Source organism: Crocodylus siamensis, chromosome 4, assembly GCF_052110815.1.
Source record: "Crocodylus siamensis isolate JL-2025a chromosome 4, ASM5211081v1, whole genome shotgun sequence".
Lineage (NCBI taxonomy): Eukaryota > Metazoa > Chordata > Crocodylia > Crocodylidae > Crocodylus > Crocodylus siamensis.
In genome coordinates, this window is record NC_143398.1 from 133,377,893 (window position 1) to 133,402,101 (window position 24,209).

General features: G+C 42.7%; 2 protein-coding genes across 9 annotated transcripts in view; one reads left to right on the forward strand and one right to left on the reverse strand.

Moving 5' to 3' along the window:
• The window catches only part of BORCS5 (BLOC-1 related complex subunit 5), a 127,522-nt gene extending 113,253 nt beyond the window's left edge, over positions 1-14,269 (forward strand). For both annotated transcript variants that reach the window (XM_090043842.1, XM_090043843.1), the window contains exon 4: positions 4,773-14,269. In XM_090043842.1, coding sequence (XP_089899968.1) covers positions 4,773-5,003 — 231 coding nt within the window. In that variant the 3' untranslated portion in view covers positions 5,004-14,269. The remainder of the gene's footprint in view (positions 1-4,772) is intronic.
• A 1,473-nt stretch (positions 14,270-15,742) lies between these two features.
• The window catches only part of DUSP16 (dual specificity phosphatase 16), a 78,098-nt gene continuing 69,631 nt past the window's right edge, over positions 15,743-24,209 (reverse strand). For all 7 annotated transcript variants that reach the window (XM_090043836.1, XM_090043840.1, XM_090043841.1 and 4 more), the window contains 2 exons: positions 22,711-22,834; positions 15,743-18,609 (listed from right to left, as the gene is read on the reverse strand). In XM_090043836.1, the coding sequence (XP_089899962.1) occupies positions 17,427-18,609; positions 22,711-22,834 (1,307 nt within the window). In that variant the 3' untranslated portion in view covers positions 15,743-17,426. The remainder of the gene's footprint in view (positions 18,610-22,710; positions 22,835-24,209) is intronic.

The following is a 24,209-nucleotide window of genomic DNA, read 5'->3' on the forward strand; positions in this document are numbered from 1 at the left end:
TTCATTTTGTCCCAGACCAACACGGCTGCCAAATGCATGTCTCTTTCCTATTCATTTTTTTTCCTACTGTCTCTTGAAAAACAAGCAGGCAGCTTTCAGAGCTGATTTAAATCCTTCATTTTCTGATGTAATATTTTAGTTCTGTTCAGCAGCCTGAGATGAAAAGAATTCTGGGATGAATACAACAGTTTATTGTGTGTAACATAACTAAAATGCCATGAATTGCTTTGGTGTTGAATCTGTATACTTACAAGTGGGTCTGCAAATTGTAGAGTCTCTTCAGTACCTTATCATTCAGAGCACTGAGCTGTATACTTGGAGAGAAAGTATACATAGTCCATTTTAGGGAAAATTCATTTAACAGCATGGGTGAAACTGATTAGAGGTCACTGTCCATTTTTGCTACTTTATGCTGTTAAAGGAGGGCCTGGAAAACACTAATTTATTGAAAAGGGGAAAATATCTGTTATTTTAAAAATATCAAACAATGGCTTCCCTGACTTTTGCAAAAGGGATTCTTTTGCCAAGGAGGAGAAGAAAGAGAGGGGAAGTCTGGGAAGATGAGTGTTATATGTTCTTGCAGTTCAATTGAAAATATTTCTGTGTCTCCCCAAGTCCTAGTTAGGATGAATCATGGGGTGCCTATACATATGCTCGGGTGTGGGGGTGGGCAGGCATTTTAAGTAGAGTGGTTCCTGGAGAGCTGCTTTAATAAAACGCCACAACATCATGAGTATTAAGCTTCTGCTTGTTTAAAAATGGCAGTGGGATGTTTTAACTAAAGCTCATCCGACAAGCTTTAGTTAAAGCATCCCAGTGGCCATTCTTAAACCCACGGGGGGCTGCGGCGATGCTAGAGCATTCTAACTAGAGTGTGGAGCAGACTTGATTAACCACGTATAGGCACCCATGTTTTTTTAAGGATTTGGATGAGGACTTTAGTTCACTGTTCTGCCTGGACTTCCTGATTTCCATCAGTGCAACAGCTGTTGAAATATTCTTTCTTCTCTCTAAATCATACCTCTGTGTCTATAAAATGGCAATAATTTTTCACGGTTGTTTGAAGAATAAATTAATTTAATTGTGAATGATGGGGCGATGGAAGGAACTAGTGACAGGTGAACACTGCTCTGCTGTGATTTGAGTGCTGAATGTTGACCTGGTTATCAGACATTTACTGTGACTCTGTTGATCTAGTTTAAGTAACTAGATCAGAGCTAAGCCATACCCCTTCCCTCTGGGCCACTGAGCTAGGGCTGAGTTGTGCCCCTTCTTTCCGTCAGGCTAGGCCACACCTCTTGCCCCCCTACCTGCAGAGCCATGCCATGCCCCCTTCCTCCTGCGGGGTTGGGCCATGCTCTCCCATCCCCTCCACCTCCTATGGAACTGGATCAGGGCCAGGTCATGGCCCCTCCCCCCAAGAGGGCAGGTTGAGACTGGCCCACCCCCTTCCACATGTGGCTGGATTGGGGCCAAGCTGCCCCTTCCCTTCTCTGCGCTGCTGGATAGGGCCCCGCCAGATCTGACCCCCAGAGGAATTGGACACTGCCCATCCAGCCCACCAGCCAGAAAGGTTGAGCAGCATTGCAGTAAATGGCAGCTAAGTCCCCCTGGAGTCAACACTTGTGGGTGAAAGCCATTGGCTCAGAGGTGTATGGCTTGAGTTCCTCGTGTGAAGCCTTCTGAACTGTTTTGCTCAAGTAACGCTTCAGCCCTTCTAACTGTTTGCACGTACAGCCAAAATCCAGTCAAATTCATGCAAGCGCCCTCTTTTTCTTTCTCCCTCGCAGGTCACGTTTAACCTTTTTTTGCCTCCGCTTTGGTAACAGGATAATGACGCTCAGTAGCATAACTAGGAGCAGGTGCGCAGCAAACTAGCTCAATTGCCAGTTTTAGAGGGGGAGCCAGAATAACAGTTTCCAGGAGCTTGCAGCCACTGGAGTGTGGGGAGCTCATGTGGCGGTGGCAGCAACCTTCACTGTGAGGGGACATGGCCACAGTGGCAGAAGCAGACCCTGCTATGAGGAGAGTCTGCACTGTGGCAACTGGAGTTTTTTGAGTCCCTGGTGCGATTCTCCCCTGCCAGGGCACCAAAATTCCCACTGACACCTTTTGATAACACCTATAGCTGCAAAGTTCCTAGAGATCGAGATAAAATGTGTTGCACAGGAATGACTAATCCTGATTGTTTAATTGAGAGTTGCAAGGCCATGAAAAGAGTCTGTCTTTGAGGGAAAATTTTAACCCCAGATCAAGGTTTCTACTTAGGCCTGCATTATGTTTAACAAAGCACGCTGACATCGGAAAGGAAACCTACTGGCTACTGTCTCTCATTAGTTGGGACATTTCTAGGCCCTGGATTGAATTTAATTCCATCCCATGCAAGCGATGTGGTGGTCTGGATTTTTTTACACACTGCAATTTACAGAGCTAGCACCAAAGTACTAAATTATTAAGCTAGTACTTTAATGGAAACCCCTGCACAGGCTTAAATTGTTTCCACGCTACTTGGTGTTTCCTGCTCTGCTGGTTTGCATTTGGTTCTGTGCGTGAAAGGGCCGAGAGAGGAATCCACAGGGACAAACAGAGGCAAAAGCAAGGATTTCAACCTGAGAGCAATAGGAAGCAGGCTAAGAGAATGAAAGGTTAATGGATCCTGTATCCAGCACTAATGGAGGTGATATAAAAACTGCTTTTCAATCCCCAGGGCAGTAAAGCAGACACATGTTGTTTTAGTGCTATTTGTAACTTGGATTTCTTAGTAAAATATTTTCTTTCCTGCCAGTTTTTTTTCTCCCCTTGATTTCTTCCCCAGTGTTTGAAAAGGAGTGCATGTATGCATACAAACACAACTCCTTCTATTTTTTTTAAGCTTTGCCATGCTTGGACAAAATCAGCTGAGTTCAGTGCTCATTTTAGCAAACCTTTGTCTTTGGTCATCACCCCCCAGATGCACAACCCAGACTCAAGAACAGCCAAAGAACTCTTCCTACTCACTTCATGCTAGCGGAGGCTGGCATGGGATATCAGTTGTACATGTGGTTTGCAGTACCATAAATGGCATGCAGGCTAATTTGCAGTGCAGTAGGGTTTTTTTTTCTTGTGACACCAGGAGATTCTGATGTAAAAAAAACAAACCCCAACCACTAAAAAAAGCAGTGTGGTGCATATGGCAGTGGCATACAGTGCCAGAAAGGGAGTCTGGTCAGCTGCTTGTCAGGCACTGAGCAACCGGATCACAGCCAGAGTGCACATGCAGAGGCATGCCCGAGGACAAAGAGCAGCAAAAATATGTTTTAGGTCCTGTTTGCTCCATAAGGAATGCATGTGTGCTCTCATGGGAATGCACCCATTTAATTCAAATGAGTTACCTTGGTTAAATCTGTCCATACCAGCCAGCAGTATTTGGTGCCAGTTGGGGGGAGGGGGATGAGAGAGAGATTGTCTCCTCATCAAAAATGTCTTTACTTCCCACTGTTTGCAGTCATGTGACTAGATAATAGAAACTCTTTACAGGTACACTGCCTATTTTGTCTCACCATGGGACCTTGAAATGAAATGCTGGTGTTTAAAGTGGAAGACCAATGGGCTAAAGCAAAGCAAAGCCATCACACTGGCTTTTTCTTATCCTTATCTAGTTGCTAACACTAACATTTCTTTAGTTACAACTGTGTTCCCTGAAGTCAGGATAAAATATGTCCACATATCTGTCCTCCAGTTCATGATTGTGAGTTCCCACTTAGCAGTGCTATGTGCTGGGAGCAAGTCTTTTGCCCAAGCACTCAGAAATACCAGAGTTTGAACAGCCAGAAGACCACGTGATCATAGAGCTTGGGATTTGGTGTTTCTGGGGGTTTGGATATAACTGGAATACAGTGGCTGTGAATGAGAGATTTATTCACTAGATCTTTCAATACATTAAATTAGTAAAAAATATGACATAACCTGTCATGCATCCATTATAAATGGCCAACAGCTGGAATTTTTAAGAGGCTTCAAATACAAAAATGTTGTTGACTAGACGGCTGGAAAGAGATGATGCATTTTGAATTACAAAAATTGCCCTTTGTACAGAATAAGAGTAATTTTGATTACAGTTGCATTTTGATTAGACTATGGTTGCGTTGTGATTAATTGCTACTGTGTTTGCATTGCCACAAGAGCAACAACAAAATCAATCTACTTTTAATACACCATTGAAAGGGGGGGAGGGGTCTTAATACCTTCATTTTTAGAATACTGGTACATTACTGACAGTAGTAACTCACCACAGATATCTATCAACACATGAAACTTCCACTTAATGGTAGTTGTAGGTATCAAAATAGTGCAACCACACTAATTACACAGTGGAGTGGCTCAACATAATTACACTCACAGTATGTATAAGGTGTACCCAAAAACCATACTCTCAACATATGCTTTTAAATGAAAGTGGTAATTGCACCTGGGTTTTGATAAGTTAAGGGACTGATTTAGAGTTTAGAAATTTCATCTTGTGATGCAAGGGAAGACAGGCTGTGTTTGTAATATTTTGTGGATAAAATCAGCAATCAGGATGCAAAACAATGTTCAGGTAATAAGTGATCACACAACCACCATGTTGGGTAGCTATATGGGTACAATTATAATCACCAAAGAATCTCCTTTTAGTTGCTGCTGCACAAAAAAATGACTTCATACTATTAACGACCATTTTAAAACTCTATGCCTGGCCCAGGGGCACCTGGCAATCTTTAGCCTAATGTGGGTCTTTTTTGTGTGTTAAACAGATGGATGTTTCTGTGGAAACACTGTACAGCTTCATGCAGGAACGCCAGAAAAGGTATGCCAAGTATGCAGAGCAGATTCAGAAGGTCAATGAGATGTCTGCCATCCTCCGCCGCATACAGATGGGCATCGACCAGACAGTCCCGCTCATGGAGAGGCTGAACAGCATGCTGCCTGAGAATGAGAGGCTGGAGCCCTTCAGCATGAAACCGGATCGGGAGCTTAAGTCCTAGTTGCCCCGGACTCGTCTTCCTCACCTTCTCATTCTAGCATCCCGAGTGAGGACATGTTTCCAGTAAGTTTGATTGGCAGCCTTTTGGAACAGACAGCACTGCTGCCTGACTCTTTGCCAGGGCTTTGAGAAGAGACCTGCGACATTGGCAGAACTGAACTGAAACAGTGTGGCCAGCAATAAAGGAGCTGCCTCCTCGGGTTGTTCCGAGAAGAAAAATAAACTTTCTTCATCAGAGCCTCCAGCACCACCACTCGTACTGAAACATTTACTTTGTTCCTGTTACTAGACTTGGTCTCAGGGAGGAGCAATCCTTCCATCTGTTCTTTTATTAGAAAAATTCAAAGGGATACTGGATGCAATAAACCTAATTTACTTTCCATGCCGCTGGGGATTTAGACACCTAGATTTCTGGCAGATATTTATGAGATCCCTTGGCCTTGGTAATATGTTATAGGTGAAAATGTGGAGCTAGGAATTAGCTTGTTACCCCTGCCTATGATCGTAATTAACATAGCTTGTGTGGCAGGGAAGGGCTTCAGTATCTCCTTCCTCAAGGCATCTGTTTTTACAGGCTCACTAATTTATGAGGTTGTAAATGAATAACTTCCAGCAAATAACTTCTGCGGTGGTGGTGGAATACAGGCTCAACATGCCCATGTTGTGACAGGGATCTGGGACAATTGCTGAAGCCCACAATGAGCCTGTCTGAACCTTAGCAAACTTTTAATTGACTGTGAAGGGATGGCAGGCTGGTCAAGTAGTTTTGGTGATCAGAGGATGTAGCTCTTTCAGTATCTTTTAAGAAAGGGAGATTGAGGTGTCTGTAGAGCTTGGTGCCTTGGCTCAGCTGCCATCATTCGACGAACGGTCATGAATGCAGTGTTTTATGACTAGAACCACACAGTCCTTTGGGATTGTGCTGAGTTAAATGTTCCAAAGGCACCAGGACATTCTTGCTTTTATTCCAAACACAGGTCAGCTCTGGCAGGACGGCCACTTGTGAGAGCACTAGTTCTATCCTCTGCTGTGCCCCAGGCCGGTTGGGTGACCTTTGGCAGGTCATCTCAACCACTGGAGTCATGATGTCTCCATGTGTAAAACTGGGCTAATGCTTCTTGACTCATTTTTGCTGCAGAATGCTTTGAGGTTAGTAGATGAATCTGTAGGACCTAAACCCGAGTTTACCTCCAGCAAGGAGTCCTGAAGCAGCATCTGACTCCTGCTAGAAGGCTTTTGCATGCTACTAATTCAAAGAACAGCTTGATTTGAGATGGCCTGTGGTAGCTATCTTTCATGTATGGAGGAAGGTTAGATAATTTACCCAGGGTGTGTCTGCATGTGTATCGGATTGTGGATTTGTTGCTGCATAGTCGTTTAGTACCTGCTTAAGTACTAGCATTACTGCACAGTCCTGATGCCACATTTTTTTTTCATGCTACTGCACAGTAGCTTCAGCATCATGGTTTGTGCCAACACCACCTCACCACAGCAATGAGCTACGACAACACAGCTCATCACTACAGCGACACAGCTTCTTGTGTAGACGTGCCCCCAGAGAATGTAGAATACCTCCTCTGGGTCTACCTGAGCAGTAAATAGCAGAGCAGCCTTCTGGTAATGCTGTTAATTCACAGAACAGCACATAGCTTCCAGCTTCTGTTGTTTCCTTGCTTAAGGCCATGTGTCCAGGAACTAGCATCCATATTGTCGACCTGCTTTGATTTCTCTTTGCAAACATGGTAGTGGTTGCTTTGCCAGGACCCTCTAAGCACCAGCTAGAAAAGGAGTTCTTTGAAAATGAGGATTTTTGTAGCAGCTCTGCCTGAGGAACAACAAGAGTTTGCGAAATTTGAAGTAACTGAAGTAACCTGAACACATCAGGTAAAGGGAGTACCAGAGGGACTAATTCTCCATGTACCTTATTTACATACAAGTCAAATGGGTGCAAACTTCAGTTCTTCCCTTGCCTTACCTACACATTGGGTTTTACATTTTTACACCTGCTTTGTGCAGGTGTTAATGGCTAGTGGTGTTTCAAGGCAATGGCCTCATGGTCTTGAGCTGTTTCCTAGATTTAGGAAACTTAAAAGCCAGACATATTTTACACTTTCTGTGGTGGTGGTGGTATCCATGGTAACTTGTGGAGCACTGTGGCAAGATCTGTTAGCATGAACCTTGGGCATCATTCCCTGCAAGCTGTGATCTAATCCTGTTATCAGATGTTCCACCCTATGTGCAGCTTCAGGTAGCAGCTATGTTTTCTGAAATCAGCCTGACCTTCAGATGTTTCTTTCTTTGCCAGCGGACACTGGTCTGAGGCCTAGGCTGGAGAGGATTAGTAATGGGTATCCCACAACTCTGTAGAGCTAAGAACTGGAGGTTTATGCCACTGGATGGTCTTGAGAGGTGGGAACCTAAACTGAGTTTGATCACTATTAGAAGATAATATAGCAGGCTTTCTCCCATTAAATTCTGGACAGTTGGACTCATGGTATTAAGATACTATTATCAAAGGAGCAATGTATCTCATAGCTCTGCAGTTAATTCTGCAACTGAACAAGTGCATATGCACTCACTATTTCCTATCTTAGTGCTTTGCAAACCTGACTTTACAGTGGAGTTTAGGTGGTAGCTTGAATATTACCCCCATTTTTACTATTGTGGGAACTAAGGAAGTAATCCAGCTTTGCCACAGTGAGCAGCTTCTTAATGTGTGAGTGGTTGCCATGAAACATCTAGCCACAAGGCTGGTAATGAAAACATGTTTATGGGTAGGGATCCCAACTTGTGGATCCCTAGGTGCTGCTGAGTAGCCTGTGAGTGCTATCTAAATAGTAAGGAAACACAGGAAAGAGGGCTCAGCATTGGGTATGAAAGTAAAGTATTAAACACTACTAGTTTAACTGGAAGGAGATTACATAGTTGAGTCCCAGTGACAAACTTTTTCAAATGCTTTTACACAAATATTTGTTGCGAGTCAACAGGTGACAAGAATCATCTCTGCTTAATATTAGTTTTGTAAACTGTCAGGTACCCTCTCTCTGTTCTATAAATAATGAGTCAATCACTAGCGTCCATCACTAATGCTTATTACCCAGAAGTCTTTAGACCATTTGCTCAGGGATGGGTAGTTATCTCCTTCCACAAGTTGCCTGGTGGCACTTTTTCTTTACTTGCTGCCCTTTCCAGTCTATTCCACAACCTGCTTCTCCAAGTCATCTCAAATGCCTGCAGTGCCTGAGGGGACAGGCACATTGTTCTCCCCTTTGTGCTGTTTCAGACAAGGGTTGGCTTGTAATTCAACTTCCTGTTAATGCTTTTCTAAACCCCACAGACTGCTCTCTACTTTGTGGTGCTTTTTTATGTCATGAAAACCTCCTAGCCAGCACCAGTGAAAAAGATGCAGCCCCAGGGCCCTGACGTTGGCTACACTCAGAGGTGAGTGACAAAAGGAAAAATAAATAGATTTGCCCTTCTTTGCTGCTTTCTGTCATAAAAGGGGCAGAGCACTGAAACCTGGGTGCATTGTTTATAACATTAAAACCTAATTGGCTCAAACTCATTAGATGCTTTGGAGGACAGTTCTTACTATAAGATTTAGCTCCATGCTCCTTCAGGGATGCTAAGAACTAAGTTTCTGTTTCTACAACAAAAACTGCATGGATTATTGTAATGATGGCAAGGTAGAAAAGGTGTTTTTTTCTTTTCTTTTAAAGTAATGATGGTGGGGTGGGGTGGGGTCGGGCCATTTTACAGCAAAAAGGCACAAACACCTTTACTGTCCCCTTTTGTCAGCAAGAACCTACCTCTCTTCTTTATCAGAGGGGTCAAGGTGATGGGGTCTTTCAAAACCATCATAACCTTTCACACTTTTCCTGTGTTGTCTCAAGCCTGCTTTAATGAAAACTGCATGCTTGTACCACTTAGTTCAGGGCTACACTTTCTGCTTTATTTCTGCACTGATAATGGCCTGTGTTATAGCTATCAATACTGCTCCTTGGGGTGGGGTTTTTCTATGACTTGGTCTTGCTTTCCACAGTCCAGGTAGATGTCCAAAGCTGTTATCTTCGCCTTCTCCCTGCCCCCCCACCCCCATTTTAAATGGCTTCTGAAGTCATGAGCAGAGGGTTGAACTGATGACCTCCTGAGGTCCCTTCCAGCCCCACTTTTCTATGATTCTATAACTCGGCTTTCTTCTTGCACCCAGTGGTGCTGCTTTTCTCTTTCATTCCTCTTTTCCTTCCTCAGCAAGTACTCTCACATAAGACGTATGTCAATTAGTCTGGCTCTGCCTCAGAAACTTGTCAACAAGCACTCTCAAGGAATGATGTCAGTGGTCTCCTAGGAGTCTTTCCCGATTCCAATGGAGTCCTGTTTGAATGAGCGATATGATACCTGTGTTAAGCAGTGAGAGTTTGGTTCAGTTCTGTAACATCTTGGAGCGTGGTGGGGGAAGGAGAGAAGAGGTTTGTCTGACTTTCAGCTGCAGTCTATGTCCCAGCTTTTTCCCCGTGTAATAATTACAATGAGAACATTGCTCTGCTTTGAAAATAGTGGAAATAGTTGAGAGGAGTTAGAGAGGCACTAGTTGCTTGTGCAAGAACAGCCTGGTACTTCTTCATGTGTCCTATTCCTTCTCATCCTCCTCAGTCTGCTTTGAGATCTGTGCACCAAGTAGTTCTGCCCCTGCTCTTCTCAGCTTTATGTAAAGCGTTTCAGTGCTGAGTTCACAGCAGTGGGTTTCAACTAGGGCTTGGGATTGCTGATGATGAGCTTGAAGTCTTAAATGAGCAGCACTTCAGAGACAGCTGGTGACAGCCACTTACTACCTTGTTCCTATTTTCTCCTTAAACTGGATGGGCCATTGTTACACAATTGCTTCTAAATGTGAGGAAGAACAACCTTCCCAGTGTTGACTGAGGTCTTCAAGGTCCTAAATGAGCATCATTAGGTTCCCTGCTCTAACAGACTTCCACTACCTTGGGCCTAAGTCTTAATTTTCATAGTTGCCTGCCCCAGTTTCCTATCTATAAAATGAGGCTAATAGCATTGCCCAACTTTACAGAGGTGTTGTGAGGCTAATTAAAGACTTAGTTTTGAGTACTACTTGGGGATTTTTCTCAGAGCTGTCCAAAGCTGGAGTAGCTTACATTAATGGGAGAGTGGAAGAGGTGCTGCCTGTCCTCCAGTTCATTGTGAATAGTTGTTTACTCCTGTTGAAATGCAGCTTCCTTCAGTGCAAAGCAGCAGGAAGATTCTCTCCCTCTGGGCTGGTGTCTAAGGTCATTCTCAAGTCTCCATAACCCAGGAGATGACCTTGGCTTGAAATAGTTACTGTGTTTGCCACTGTTTTTGTTTTCAGTAATAAAGGAGGATATATGATTCACACTGGAATCTCCTTTAGGCTGACTGTTCTTGGGGGGGGATACTTTTGGTTTTAGAAGGTATTTGATTGTGTTATACACCTTACGATTATTTAAAAACATTCTCATTCTGCAAGCTAGTTTGAGCTGAGCTGTGAATATTATATTATCTAAAGGCCCTATGAACTAAGTCACTGAAGGATAGGAAAGGGTTGTAGGTTACAGAAAGTTTCAGCAGTCAAATGTATTTCAAGAAAAGCTGGATTTTGGAATTTGCCTTATAGCAGATACACCCATTTCTCCAGGAACCAATATCAACTTGTACTGAAAAGCAAGAAGGGTGATATTGCTATTTGGTTCACAAAACACAGCTTTAAAATGCATCATCACCGTAATAGCCTTCTCTTGGTAATAAGCAAAAATTAGAGGCAACAGTTTCACTTACTGATAAACTCACCATTAACCTGCTGGACTCAAACACAGGAGGAAACCTTCTGTACCGTCCCTATATCCTGCTGCCCTTGCATACCGCTGCCATGCATGTGTATGGTTTCCATTTAATTAAGGCCTTCTGTGCAGTGGAGGGAGGGTTTGCCTCTGAAAGGCATCTGGGGTAAGATAAATAAAGTAAGGACAAAGGCTAATGCTCTGGGAGTATATTCAGAGGCTGCTGCTCACAGTTCCAGGTATATGAACAAACCATCTCCCATGCTGCAGCAGATCTTCCTATTCAAGAGGAAAACAGCTCTGGCCTAGTGCTGTTTCACATTACTCACAAGCCTGGAAGCAAGCACCAAGCGGCTGAGATGCATCCTAAACCATGTACCCAGTCACCCAAAGAGGGAAGGCAGTCCTATCTGGTCATACAGAACCCCAGTGATAGCCATAGGAGCTTCTCCATAGGACATCACAATCTCAGATTGACTCATATAGAATCAGCTGCAGATTTGGGGCCTTAGTTTGATCTGCTTCCTCTGTCACCATCCAAGCAGAAACTTAGTCAAAAGATCTGTTACCTGACTACCACAGTTTACTTTTGATGGGTGCGTACAATGCTATTGCAACTCTACCATCCTGGATCCCAAGTAGGAACTGGAATCATGCCTACCAAAATGACTAATTGCCAGCACTTCCCTCTAACAGGACAGCTTCCAGTCTTCCAGCCTGTTTCACAGCAATTGATAATACTATAATTATGTTCCAGCTGACCCAAAAACAAAGCAAAGAAACCCAGCGCTTAAAAAAAAAATCACAAGGACTGGAACTGCACAATGGTCAAAATAACCCCCACTTTCTCTTCTATTTATAATAGTTGTCCTTAAAACCCAGATGGCACAAAATAATTAAGACTCAGCTGAAGTAACTTTCGTGTACTTTGCAGTAATGATTTCATCTGGAGTACTCAGAGAGCACTGCTTGGTTTAATTTCAGACATGGAGTAGAGTTTTGTAGTGTGGAACTAAGCATGATTCTAATGAATCCTAAAGTGTGCATTTTTATGAGAAGTTTGGTGGTATTATGTACAACAGCGTTATAACAGTGGATGTTTACCTCAGGGGGCTATTAAAATTTTTAACATAGTTGCTAGTTTGGGTAGGGATACAAGGACATAAGCTGTATTTTGTAAGTACAGAAAGCTGTTGAACTTAATGTCAGATAAGTTAGTTTTTGCTAAGCTTTAAACAGCTTGATATATAGTATAGTGGATTTCATGCAAGATCGCCTTGGGTAGAGCTTTCATAAATGTTCAGCATGGGGTCAGTCTGTACCTACTGAAGAGGATTAAAGTAAAAACCAAGGAGCAAATGCTTTGGAAAGTGCCAGTCAGACAGTCAAATCAAACAGGTACTAACTATCAAATTATGTCCTATAGTAGCTGCATTCATAATTAACAGTAGAGACAAGTCACCACTTTTATTTAGTTGCGTCTTTAACACTCGAGCTTTTCCTGCCCAAATGCATCTTTGGAGAAGTCTGCCAACACTAGAAGGGGAAAGTGGGGGAAGGCAAGGGAAGAAAGTTTATCAAGAAATAGTTACTTACCACTTCTGAAGTTTGTTGGGCAACCTGCTAGTATTAAGTTTTTTGCACTCCATAGTACCAGATTTGCTCTGTGTTATGCATCTGTTATGCAGTGAATCACCTTACATTTGGTCATTAGCTGAAACTATGTAACAAGCCAATGCATTTCCCAATTATTTCGGAGTTTGGTGGCACTGGGAGGTGGCAGAATTGAGCACAATATTAAAACTGGTTGGTGGTGGTAGATGATATAACTGACAATATTTGTCTGGTTTTTCAGCACCTGCTTCCAGTGTGCCAATTAGAGATGGTTTTGGTTGTCTTCCTGATAGCAGGGGTGCTTTGGGGAGAGGAGCAGAGGCATGCAAATTTGGTGAGAGGAAGGGGAGAAAGATAAGCCTGCTCACTGTGAAAGCAGACTCCTCAGAACTAGACCTTAAAAGGGAACAAGGAGTACTTTATTTTTCTATGTCTGTCAGAACTGGACTGATTGGGGCCAGGCTGAAATGGAGACTTTACTTAAAATGCAAGACCTTGATGCAGCCTAGTATGATGTTACATTTACTAACTTTCTTTTCCCCTTTAGTAGACTTGAGCTTTTATTCAGCACTTGTGCTTGCTTTCTGTAAATGAGACAAAAGGTTATGCTTGCTGGTCACTTGTGCTGTTGGTGGGCAATTGTGCTGTTCTTTAATGAAGAAAAGAATGATAGTTCTGGCTTCCCTTTCCTTCTGCATCTTTTGTCCATTAAATAAAGATCTGCAGTTTATACTATTACTTTTAAGTTTTGGGATTTAATGAGAAATTATTAAAAGCCTTGCAAAACTGGGATTGTAGTGGCAGTAAAGAGGCAGGTGATAGTACTTGTTACCAGCTTGTGGGTCCAAACTAGTTGGTGCTGTACTCCTGTCTAATCTCAACTTCATCAAGAGACATCAGCACATGTGTACATGTAATAATTCTCCATGCTTAAGAGGGACACAATAGGTACACCCACACTCCCTTTAAGTGCAACTCCCCCCTCAGCATGTATATCGGTTACTCCAGTTACCAGCAATGTTAGACTCCAGTTCTTTCTGCTAGCAAGTAAAGTTTGTTCCTGTAATTTAAACAGTTTGAAATATTTGTAAAACAGCTGTACAACTGCTTTGCAGCAAACACTCAGTTGATCACTTGGGAACTGGATTATTGCCTTGTAAAGCAGAGCCACAGTACAACTGTGCCTGATAATAGCAGGCCATTTAAAGGTTAAATGCAGAGACATAGCAACAGCTACTGTTTGAATTGGGAGAACATGTGATGAACAGAAATAGGCAGTGTAGGGTGATTGAGACTGCAGAGTCACTTTGGACTTCTGGGTGCTACTAAGCTCAGGGAAGGCAGCTAAGTATTTGTTTGGACACTAGGAAAAAAACCTACCCATTAATTCATCACTATGGCTGCTGATAGATGTGAAAACCCCCCAAATAAACAGTGCTTTCCCAGAAGAGGAAGTGTGTTAGTGTTTGTATGGATCATGCGCTTCAGCAGGGCTTTTTGGCACTTTTATCTAGTAGCTGATTGAATCCGCTTTGGATAAAAGCGCCAACAAGTCCCACTGAAGTGTACAATCCAAACAGATGCTGGCAAGCCAGGCCAAATTAACATGCCTCCTCTCCTAGCCATGTGCTGTGCTTGAGCATAGGGGCACTCCAGGCTTAAAGTGCTGGTTTTTTGGGTTTTTTTCCATGTTGGTAAGCAGCCTACATGACCATCAGTAGCAGCTGCAAAGATTGGCAACATACCATGTGGACACTCCTGGTATTGTATTTTAAGCTGCATGTGGCATGTATATTCTACAGATGATTATAAACAGCTCTTCTCAGCCATTCTATATAAACAGGTACCACATCTGATTTTATTTCATCATAACATACAAGTAATGCTCATGACACAACAAGATGAGAAACTCACACCTCTTTGAACCATTTAAACAGCTTGCCATACACCAAAAGAACATTATATTCAGATTAAAACATGTACACATTTCTTCCCCCCACCCCCATCCTCCACCTTGCTTTCCAAACTTCTTAAACCAATTTCCAGCATCATTCAGGTACAAAAATGAGATAGGGTACCACCCACCCACAGACCAGACAAGCTCCAGGCTCTCTCCTCCACTATGTGCTTAAAAGGAACCAGCCTACACAAGTACTGAGCCTTTAGCACCCTGTCCTTGCTTCACCAATTCAGAGGATGCTAGAAATCAAATCAAGAGAAGCCAAGCCCAGATTTCAGCTGCAAAAGAGTTTTTCTTCTCTGTTAGGGATTTCTTTAAATACTTTAATTTCTATAAATTGTGCACATACAGTGTGTGTACAGGCTAAAAACAGTTGTCAGAGTCATTTTCACTCGATATATCAGCATACAGTGGCAATATACTTAAATGGAGAGCCAAGACCCGTCTTACTTTGCAATGTGGTATCAACCTACCCCTGACCCAAACCCTTTCTTCCTGCATTTCATACACATGGAACAAATGAATCTTATATGTTCAACCACTTCTGTTGCTGTCTCTTGTCTCTCTCATGCTCCTTAGGATCAAGTTAATCAACTTTGTAGCTTTCTCTCAGTGCTAGTTTTAAACAGTCCACCATAGGAAATTGAAGTCACATCCTAGCCACAAAGAGAAAAACAAAACAAACAAACAAACAAACAAAAAAACCCCCCCAAAACAAAACCATGACAGACAGACAAAATCCTGTCCTTTTTTCAATATAGTAAAACCTGAGATTTGAGTCACCATCTAGCTACACTTACAGTAAAACAAAACAAGCCGCTGACTTATTTAGGGCTTCAGTGACCACCAGATCTTAGCTGAAAAAACCTTAGCCAACAGCTTTAAAAAGCAGTTAAGTCATAGTTTATTGTACTTGTTTTATATTTTCAGCTGCCTGCACTGAAATTGTACAAACATTGCAGCACACATCTCTCTCCTGCCGCTCAACACCCACACTGCCATGTATGCGCTGAAAGACACTGGCAAAGATATAGAGAATTATCATGCGTCAATGCAGGACTGAACAGTGGAGCATAATATTGGGCCTCTGTTGTTAATTCCTCACAAGATTTACAACAACTCACAAAGTGGCCCGGGGAAGTGGCAGCCAGCATCCCACAGGAATCATGAGCTGGAGCAAAAGCAGTGGTTTTTCTCCCTCCGAGCAAAAACACAATGCTGAATACACCCTGAAAGTGTCCCTGCCCCCTCTGCCAAGACCACCAACAGGGACATGACAAGACAGTCCCTAAATGAGATATTCTTGATGTGTCTTTGCCTCTAAAAAGAGTGACCAGCCAGCAACAAGGATGGCAGTGTCAGGCTCTGCGTTCCTTACCATCCATAAAACCATGTCTTATTAACACATCAGGGAAAAAGAAAAACCTAGCCTTAGGACCCAGAACAACACCAGCCTGATGGGGACTGCTTTAGAATACAGTGCTGGAAGTAAACACATTTTCCATTAAAGTAGTAGTATTGGGGGGGGAGGGGAAGCTTAATGTTGCGTCCCATCCTGGGCCATTCAGGCTAGTGGGGCTTCTTTCTGTCAAAATACAAAAATTTGGTATTAACAACTGAAGTCAGTGGATATGATGGATTGAGGATGCGCAAGGGGAGTTTAACCATGTAAAAACCTTTTGGGCTTGGGCAACGTTGTGGAATACACTGCCCGCCTCCTAAACAGTGTGGGAGAAAAGCATCAACCTTCCTCTTCCCTCCTATTTGAACCCAGCATTAACCACTCTGCCAGCCACCAAGTAATTCAGTTCCTTTTCCTAATCTCACCTTTAGAGATTAACAGGTCTACCCCTCAAAAGCCAGTTTTCCAATGTCATATCCAATGTCAAAAACCCCTCCCTACTTTGCATTTAAAAAATCAAGAGGGTAGCTGGCCTATTTTGAGAAGATGGATTTTTACCACTTAGTCATCAGTTAGCTGAAAAACAAAACCAAAAAATCTTGTGCATAGACAGCTTGGAATCAACCTCAAAACATGGCTAGGCATCTACTTATTCACATTGCTTATGACCCAGCGACCAGAGGCCAGTAATTATGAAAGCCCTAGGTTTATTTTTTGAGGTACTGTTTTTTTTCCCTTCTAAAGCAGCTCCCTATCCAGTCACTTAAATCCTGTCCATTAGAATGATAGTTACATTAGTATGTACATTGTCTCAACTTGGTTTTCAGACCAGCCTCACTGTGATTGGTCACTTATTTTTTTTGGATTCACTACTAGTCACTGTCCCGAAGGAAAATAGTCTCCCTCTTGAAGTTGGCTCAGTCTCAGGGCTAAGGTGCATTGTTGAAGATTTGGGGAGCAGGGGGAGAGGAAAGAACTAGCTTTGTCTTTTAGTAACGCATCTCAGTGGAGCCAAGGAGATGGCCTGCTGCCAAGAAAGCTTCCTTTGAACAAAGGGGTTTCAAGGATGTGCAATTCATCGCATATAAAAATCGCTTTACCTGTTAGGCAAACAAAAATACTAAAAAAACCCCTTTTTGAAACATCTGCCCATCCACTTTTAAGGGAGGGGGAGAAAAGAAAGATGAGAGAGAGTCAGACCAGATCCTATTCCACCAATTAGATGCCTAAAAGAGCTTAAGGGCCTAAGGACAATCCCATCCATCCCTCTGGAGTCCCTGCAAAGCCATTACCTCATCTCTTTTCATAATACACCATCCCCTTAGGAGTGAGGATGATGATGATGATGATGATGATCCACCTACCTTTTGCATTTGCAATATTTCTAGAGAATTCAAACCTGGCAGAACTGAATCCCACGTAGGCACCCACCAAGTGGAATGTGATCTGGCCCTTGGCTCCCCAGTGCCAATATTAGTTTGTTATGTCTCATATAGATAGAAATCTATTTGCTGCCTTCACACTGAAGCCCCACTCCATTCTAAACAAACAAAAAAAAAATTCAGATTTACAGGGAATTATTTTAAACAACAAGGACACCAACTCAGCTACATGGTCACGGCTGCCTGCCATTGCTCAGGACACTTCAATGATTTCCATGCTGCCCGAAAAGCTTGACTGGCTGCCCACTTTCCCCAGTTCCTCACGGGATCTGGTGTCTGACATGATGCTCTCCCCAAATTCCATCTGGCAGCTCCGTCGCTTGAACTGCTTCTCGAAGGAGCTCTCCTCATGCCAGCTGCGCCTCGAATCGCCTCTGTCACTCTGTTTCTGCCGCCTGCGCACAGCACAGGCTTGATCACAACCAGTGGGCAGCTGGCTGCAGCTGTAGGCTGAGTAAGTGGCACTGCTCCCATATAGAGCAGATGCTGAATAGAAGTGCGAGGCTTCTGTAGCGAAATACCAGCTGTTGGTGAGGGATGTGGTAGAGGTCTGAGGTGCTAAGATATCAGAGTGCCAGCCTTTGAGGCCCAGCCCAGCAGCAGACTTTGCCAAGTGCTGGTGACTTGTGGAAAGGCCAAAGAGGAAGTTTGTTCTATAGTTGTCTTCCATGCTCCCGCTCCGATGCAGTGGGTATAAAAGCGACCGCTGGGCGGTGCTGGAGTTGTTGCTGGGCCTTCCCATGTGCTGCCGCTTGTTCTGGCTGTCCGGTTGCCAGGCATTCTGGGATTTCTCAGGAGGACTGACTTCCTCTTTATCAGGGCTGGTCTCAGGTGTCTGCTCCGAAACTTCCTGGACAGGGGAGAACTGGCACGGCTTGCTGCTGCTGTCTAAAGCCGTTGAATGTTTGTAATACTCCAGAGCATCCTCTGACGAGGTAAAGCCCTGCACCGATGCAGTCACACAGCTGCTGCTTGTTGAGTAGGACACTGACTTGATATCCAAAGAAAATGAGCGCTTCAGTTTATTGCTGTCCTCTACCTTGTCCAGAGACACGTGGAGTCCATTTAGGCCCTGTACCAGCGGGCTATCCTCTAAAGACACCAAGTGCGAGCACGAAAGACTTCCAGAGTCCAGTGGCTTCTGTTCTGCAGGCCCAGAGGTAGAGTTAGTACAGAGCTGAGTAGGGGAGGCACCACTGCTCTGGCCACTGTCTGGGATCAGTCCGTGCTCGTTGCTTTTTTCCAAATGCAACAGCTTCAACTTGCTGACTGGGCCAGGCTGCCCAGCCTGGGTTTTTATCTTTTTCTCGAAGTCCAGAAGCTGACCCAGAAAATTGAAGTTGGGGGAAATGGTCGGCCTTTTCTCTTTCACAAACCTAGAGAAAGAGGGGGAAAAAAAAAACAAGGCAAGAATTATTTTAAGACCTTTCTCTTCCCATGAAATTCTCTAGGCTTATAGCTCTGGTTGGGTCCTGTTCAGGTCCTTGTGTTCCAGTTCAGTGGAATGCAGGTATTCAATAGCTGGGAAAGCAAGGAGAGCAATGGCTTGACTGGGATGACTCAAAGGCAAGCAGCTAGATGCCTCCCACAAATATTTCCTCACAAATTAAAATGCTTTTCTCAAAGGTCACTGGAAAAAAGGGAGAAGTAGGGTTCTTCCTTGAACCCCTCCATCACACAAAGCATAAGAGGAATGAAAAGGGTTCCTTGTGTTGTTATTTTTTTAAACTTTGGTCTTTGCAGTTTTGACTACCTTGTTTGTTTTCTGGACTTAACCTCAGCCTTTTATAAAGTAAGAACATTACCATAGCAGCTTAGTCCTTGCCAAAGGCCACACGTACACGCGTAGAACAAGAAGATGGTCCTTTTCACAAACAGCTTACAGTTGAAAGAAGTAAAAAAAAATTGTGCAAGGGTTTGTCTACATTACAGAGGCTGCTGCTGCTTCAGATAGCAGCACCAAGCAAGCTCTGCCAACAGGAACTTTTCTGCAGCTCCAGCTATAGTAGCTTCTGTCCATGCTAGGCATTTTGTCAGCAGACCTACATGGAACATAGGACGTGATCTTTTTGCACCGCTGGCTAATGGAGCTCTGTTAACAGAACTCTGTAAGCTCATTCTTTCTTCTCTCTTGCAGATCACCTCTTAATACTCCCAAGAGTTACATTATGGGTACTTCACCCAACTAACATTAGTACTTCCCAGCCCTTGGTCTCTTTCGTTTCAGGCGAGGCTCATCTATACAGCAGCATATTGGACCCAATTTCTGCCAGGTAAAACAAACAAACAAACACACACACACAGTGGGTAGGTTTCTACAATGCACCTAGCCTCCTACATGTATCCAAATTTAAGAATGCAACAGGAAGAGTTGTGCACTGGCATCGGACAAAGAATTTTACTGCAATAGGTTCCTCCTGATTCACTAATAAGCACCTCTGACCCATCCCTATTCAGAAAAGAAATTAATGCTTCTTTAAGTTCCATTGAAGTCAGTGTTTAAAGTACATGTGTACACTTAAGCATGTATTTATATTCTTTGTTGAACAGGCATGAAATTACATATGTACTTGAAGTGCACTGCTGAAACAGGAGTCTGAGGGAAGTGGTTTTCAAACTTTTTGGCCATGTACCCTTTCCTGGCAAAAGACCACTGTTTGTATCCCTTATGTCCACTGCCTCCGCGTGTTCATTCCTTAGAAAGAGTCAACACTGACCCCAAAATGTGGCACCACTATTGCTTACCACAAGCTGACCAATCAGAAGCTGTGCTGCCACTATTAAAATTCAGGTACATACCCTGGTTTGAAAACCATTACTGTGGAAGCAAATACAGAAACATCTTGACAACTCCTTTGATTTATACATTATAAGTCCAGAAATACTACCCCTTTCCTGGGTGAGAGAGAGAGAGTGAGAGAGAGAGAGAGAGAGTGAGTGTGTACACACTCTGGCATGGATTTTGTGTGTACACACACACACACACACTCTCCCTCTCCCTCTCCCTCCATGCCAGAGCGAGGCAGGTAACAAGTGGACTAAATCCTGAAAAGCCAGTATAAGCAAAAGCAGCAGCACAAGAAACATGGTTGCAGGATCATGTGCAAGCAGTGTGGACATGCACAACGGAATATAAATAGTCATTAAAGAAAAGCAAAAATATTGAAATCCAGGAAAATCCAGGGAAGATTAACATAGGGATGAATCACGAGGAACTAGTGCACCTCGGGGGAAGGTTATATTTTTCTCACCCATGCATGTGTTACACACTTATAGTGGGTCACTTAGAAAAGTAAACACTCTTGAGAGCTCATTGTTAAAGTGTGTTTTGCTTGTTTAACATATCCATTGGTAGTATATGGATTTTTTCCTCTTAGTCTGGCTGGAAGCTAACAAGAATTTACACAATCAAATTGCAAGATCCTGTTGGTTTTAAAAACGCAAAACAACACCCCTCCTCCCCCCTGCCCCACAAGTTTTTGCAACTAACATCAGTCAGACGGACAGGTCATGAGAAGGACTGAACTGCCTGGTTATAGCTTGGGCTCGTCTTTCCCAATACTCTAGTGAAAGTAGATAAGCAGGCTGTTTGGATAGAAAAGGCAGAAAGGATGTACAAAACAGCAGTTGAAACTACTACTACCACCGCCACCACCCATGGTTCTCTGGTGGATGGAGAATTTCTACAGCAGTGGGGTGGGGGGGGGCTTGGTTCTGCAAAGATTTCTGTAGCCCAAAAGCTGTTAACAAAGAACCCAGACCATTTATTTTAGTGTCAGAAATTCAGCCCCTAGCCTTCATACCATCTTTGCACTGTTTTCCTGTCAATATTTGTTGTGCTTTATGGAAAAAGTTAAATATAGTAATTACAATAGCTCTGTCATTTCTGCCCAGCATACTGCCTAGAGTCCCTAAATCCCGTTTTGAAAGAGGTATATTATCTTCAAAAAAATCACTTAAGAAAGTGAAGTTATTACAGGCTCCTCTGCTGAGTCGACCTGCTAGTTTATGGTTTTAGAAATACTTTTCATTTGAAAAGAAACATAAAAAAGAACTTCTCTAAGCAAAGGAAATGGGTTACATGTACTCAATTTTATTTCTTCTTCTATATAAATCAAAATATACAAGATGAGCAGAACAAAGTGGAGAGAATTTTTCTCTGATCTTTCACTTATTGTAAATTGTAGATGGTGTTTGAAGAAAACACTAGAAAGCTGTTTTCAGATAGGAGTGTTATTTTGTTTGCTTGCTACCTCTCGCTAACTGAGAAAAACTAAATACGTACAGAGGGCTTACTTTTCCAAGCTTTACCAACAACAACCACCAGCCCCAAACAAATGAGTACATTTCCTGTGATAGACTGTTCAATGACTATACCAAAGGAAGTCACAGGGAGAGGTAAATACAGAGAAATATAAAATCCTAGCCATTGTAGTCTTTTTTCTCCGCCCCCACGTTTTCCATGCAGTTCTTCGGTAAAGCAGTAATCACCACACAATTGAGAGTCCTTTTCCACAGTCTTGGTGACAAAGCACTGAGACTGACCAACTGGAATTCATTTTAAAATTCTCTGAGAAGTATTCCTTTCTGTTGACAGCAAGTGCTTTTAATCATTCAAAAGACTCAGCAGAAAAGGCATGGCTCTTATTAACAGTGCACCACTCCACTTTCATGTCTTTTCGTGTTAACTGCCTCAAAACCACTATATCACAAAAATCTGATAAGCTGCCAGCAAAACAGGTAAATCTACTGAACATAAAAAAAACAGTGTATTTTTGTGCTCACTTCCTCCCCAATTGCTGGTTTTGTTCATCTGGCACCTGTCATTTGAACTACTTTCACCACATGTAACAAAAGTTCCTTCAAATTTCCACCAAACAAGGGTGTGCTGCACGCAGGCAGATCTTGCATGATATGTATGCCTCTATAGACTAGAGACCAGCTCTTGAAAACAAACAGTCTCTACCCCACATAATCAAATGCATCATTTCCAGAGAAAATTCCCTCATTAGAATTGAAATTATTCTCAGATTTTTTCAATATGTGTCTTCCAAATCACAGCCATTATTAGAAACACAGAAATATAATAGGGGTGGTGTGCAAGGGGTGGCGTTTTATTCTTTCCTGGTCATTTAAGTGTCCCGACTTGGACATCTACACACATGTTGGTATTCTATTCATAGACATGTAGAGGACAGAGAAGGAGCTGGTGCAGAAGCTCTCTCCCATCTTTTTCCAAATAGTTGAGTAGCTAGGTTACTCACCTGGACTCAAAAACCCTCTGGGTGAAGGGAGCCTAAAACCCAAGGTCTCCAGCTTCCCAAATAAGTGCCCCTATCATTGAGCTACATGGCAAACAGGGGCACCCCCCCAATCATCTTCTATTCTTGAGACTAATGCTGGTGGTTGCAGGTTTTGGGCGACTCCATTTCAGAGCATCTAACTTAATGATTCTCAAAGGGAAGTTCTCTCTTTACCTGTAGGCTTCGTCTAAGGACATATCCATCCTCTTCATTATATATGCAATAGCAATTGTGGCCGAGCGTGATATTCCAGCTAAACAATGCACCAAAACTCGCCCATTTGATGCTTTCGCTTTCTCTGTATGGGGGAGAAGAAAGAGGAAGACCAAAAAAACCCAAAAGAAAACAGCTGTCAGCATGAAGAGCATTATATTGTGCTAAAACCATTACAAAGAAAACATACAACTTTAAAATTCACTTATAGATTCCATGGAAGCTTCAAACAGAAATCAGCATTGCTGTAGTTTTCTCTTTCACTGCATGTATACATACTGACCTCTTCCTGTATTAGAACGATTACTTTGCTTCCTTGGCATGTGCTTCCTTTTGCTAGTGTTTTAAAATGGGGAATAAATACTTTCCACAGCCCCTCCAAGGATTGAATGTGCACACAGAGATGACAGGTGTTATATGGTGTGATGGCAGTGTGGCTACCTTCAGAATGTGGGGTAGCATTTAAGTGGAGAGAGCAAGTCACACACATGCAGCTCCCTTGCTTGTTCTAAGCACAATAAATTCCAGACAAGAGAGAAGGTCTTATGAGCAACAGAGTTGTTGGCAACTGATATTGTTCCCATTAACTTCAAGGGGTGATTCAACATTGATCATATGCCTGAAGACTGCTCTTTTTGGTAATGAAGAAAACAGAGAAACGCTGTAGTATTTACAAGCAAACATGTTTTGGGTAGGTAACAAAATGGTAAATAAGATGAGTAAAAGGAGAAGCCCAGATGTTGATGACAATACTCTGCGTTTGCTTCAAAGCTGAAAGTTTACATGTGAAATAATTACTATCTTGCAATATTCATATACTGTTTTATGTACTGTATAGTGAACCCTGTATAAGATGGAACCTGTATAACCTGCTCAAACTAGAAAATTTCTATAGTCCTAGCATGCCATCCCAGCTGGAAGGCTCCTTCTGTATGACTGACACCTGTCAAGGTAGAACCTATTCCCAGCCCTGCACAATTCCATCTTAGACAGTTTTTACCGTATTTCATGGCCTATGTTAAACAGATGTGCAGACAGTAAATCAGTTTAACTTTTTTTAGTCAGGTTTAAGATTCTCATTTATCATATTGTTATAGAAGCTGTATCAGATTATTCACTTGTTAAAACATAACCACAGTTTTTCTGTAGTAAAGTTTCTATCATTAGTAGCTTTTTGAATAAACTTATTTTTAGGATATCCTGAATTTGGAGCTGAACATGAGCCAACAGCATCCCACAAAGGGATATTTATATAATGCTATGTAGGTATTAACAGCAATTGTTGAGTCACTAGCATTTAACTCTCCTCCTTTTATAGTTTTGCTATCATTTATAATAATATAGAGCCATTAAGCTGGCCATTATCAAATCTCAACAGCTGCTTCTGCTTCCAGTACCTTAAGCAGAAGTACTCAGTGAATGAAAATACTGGTGGTATTTCTCCTTCCAAAGCTTACCTA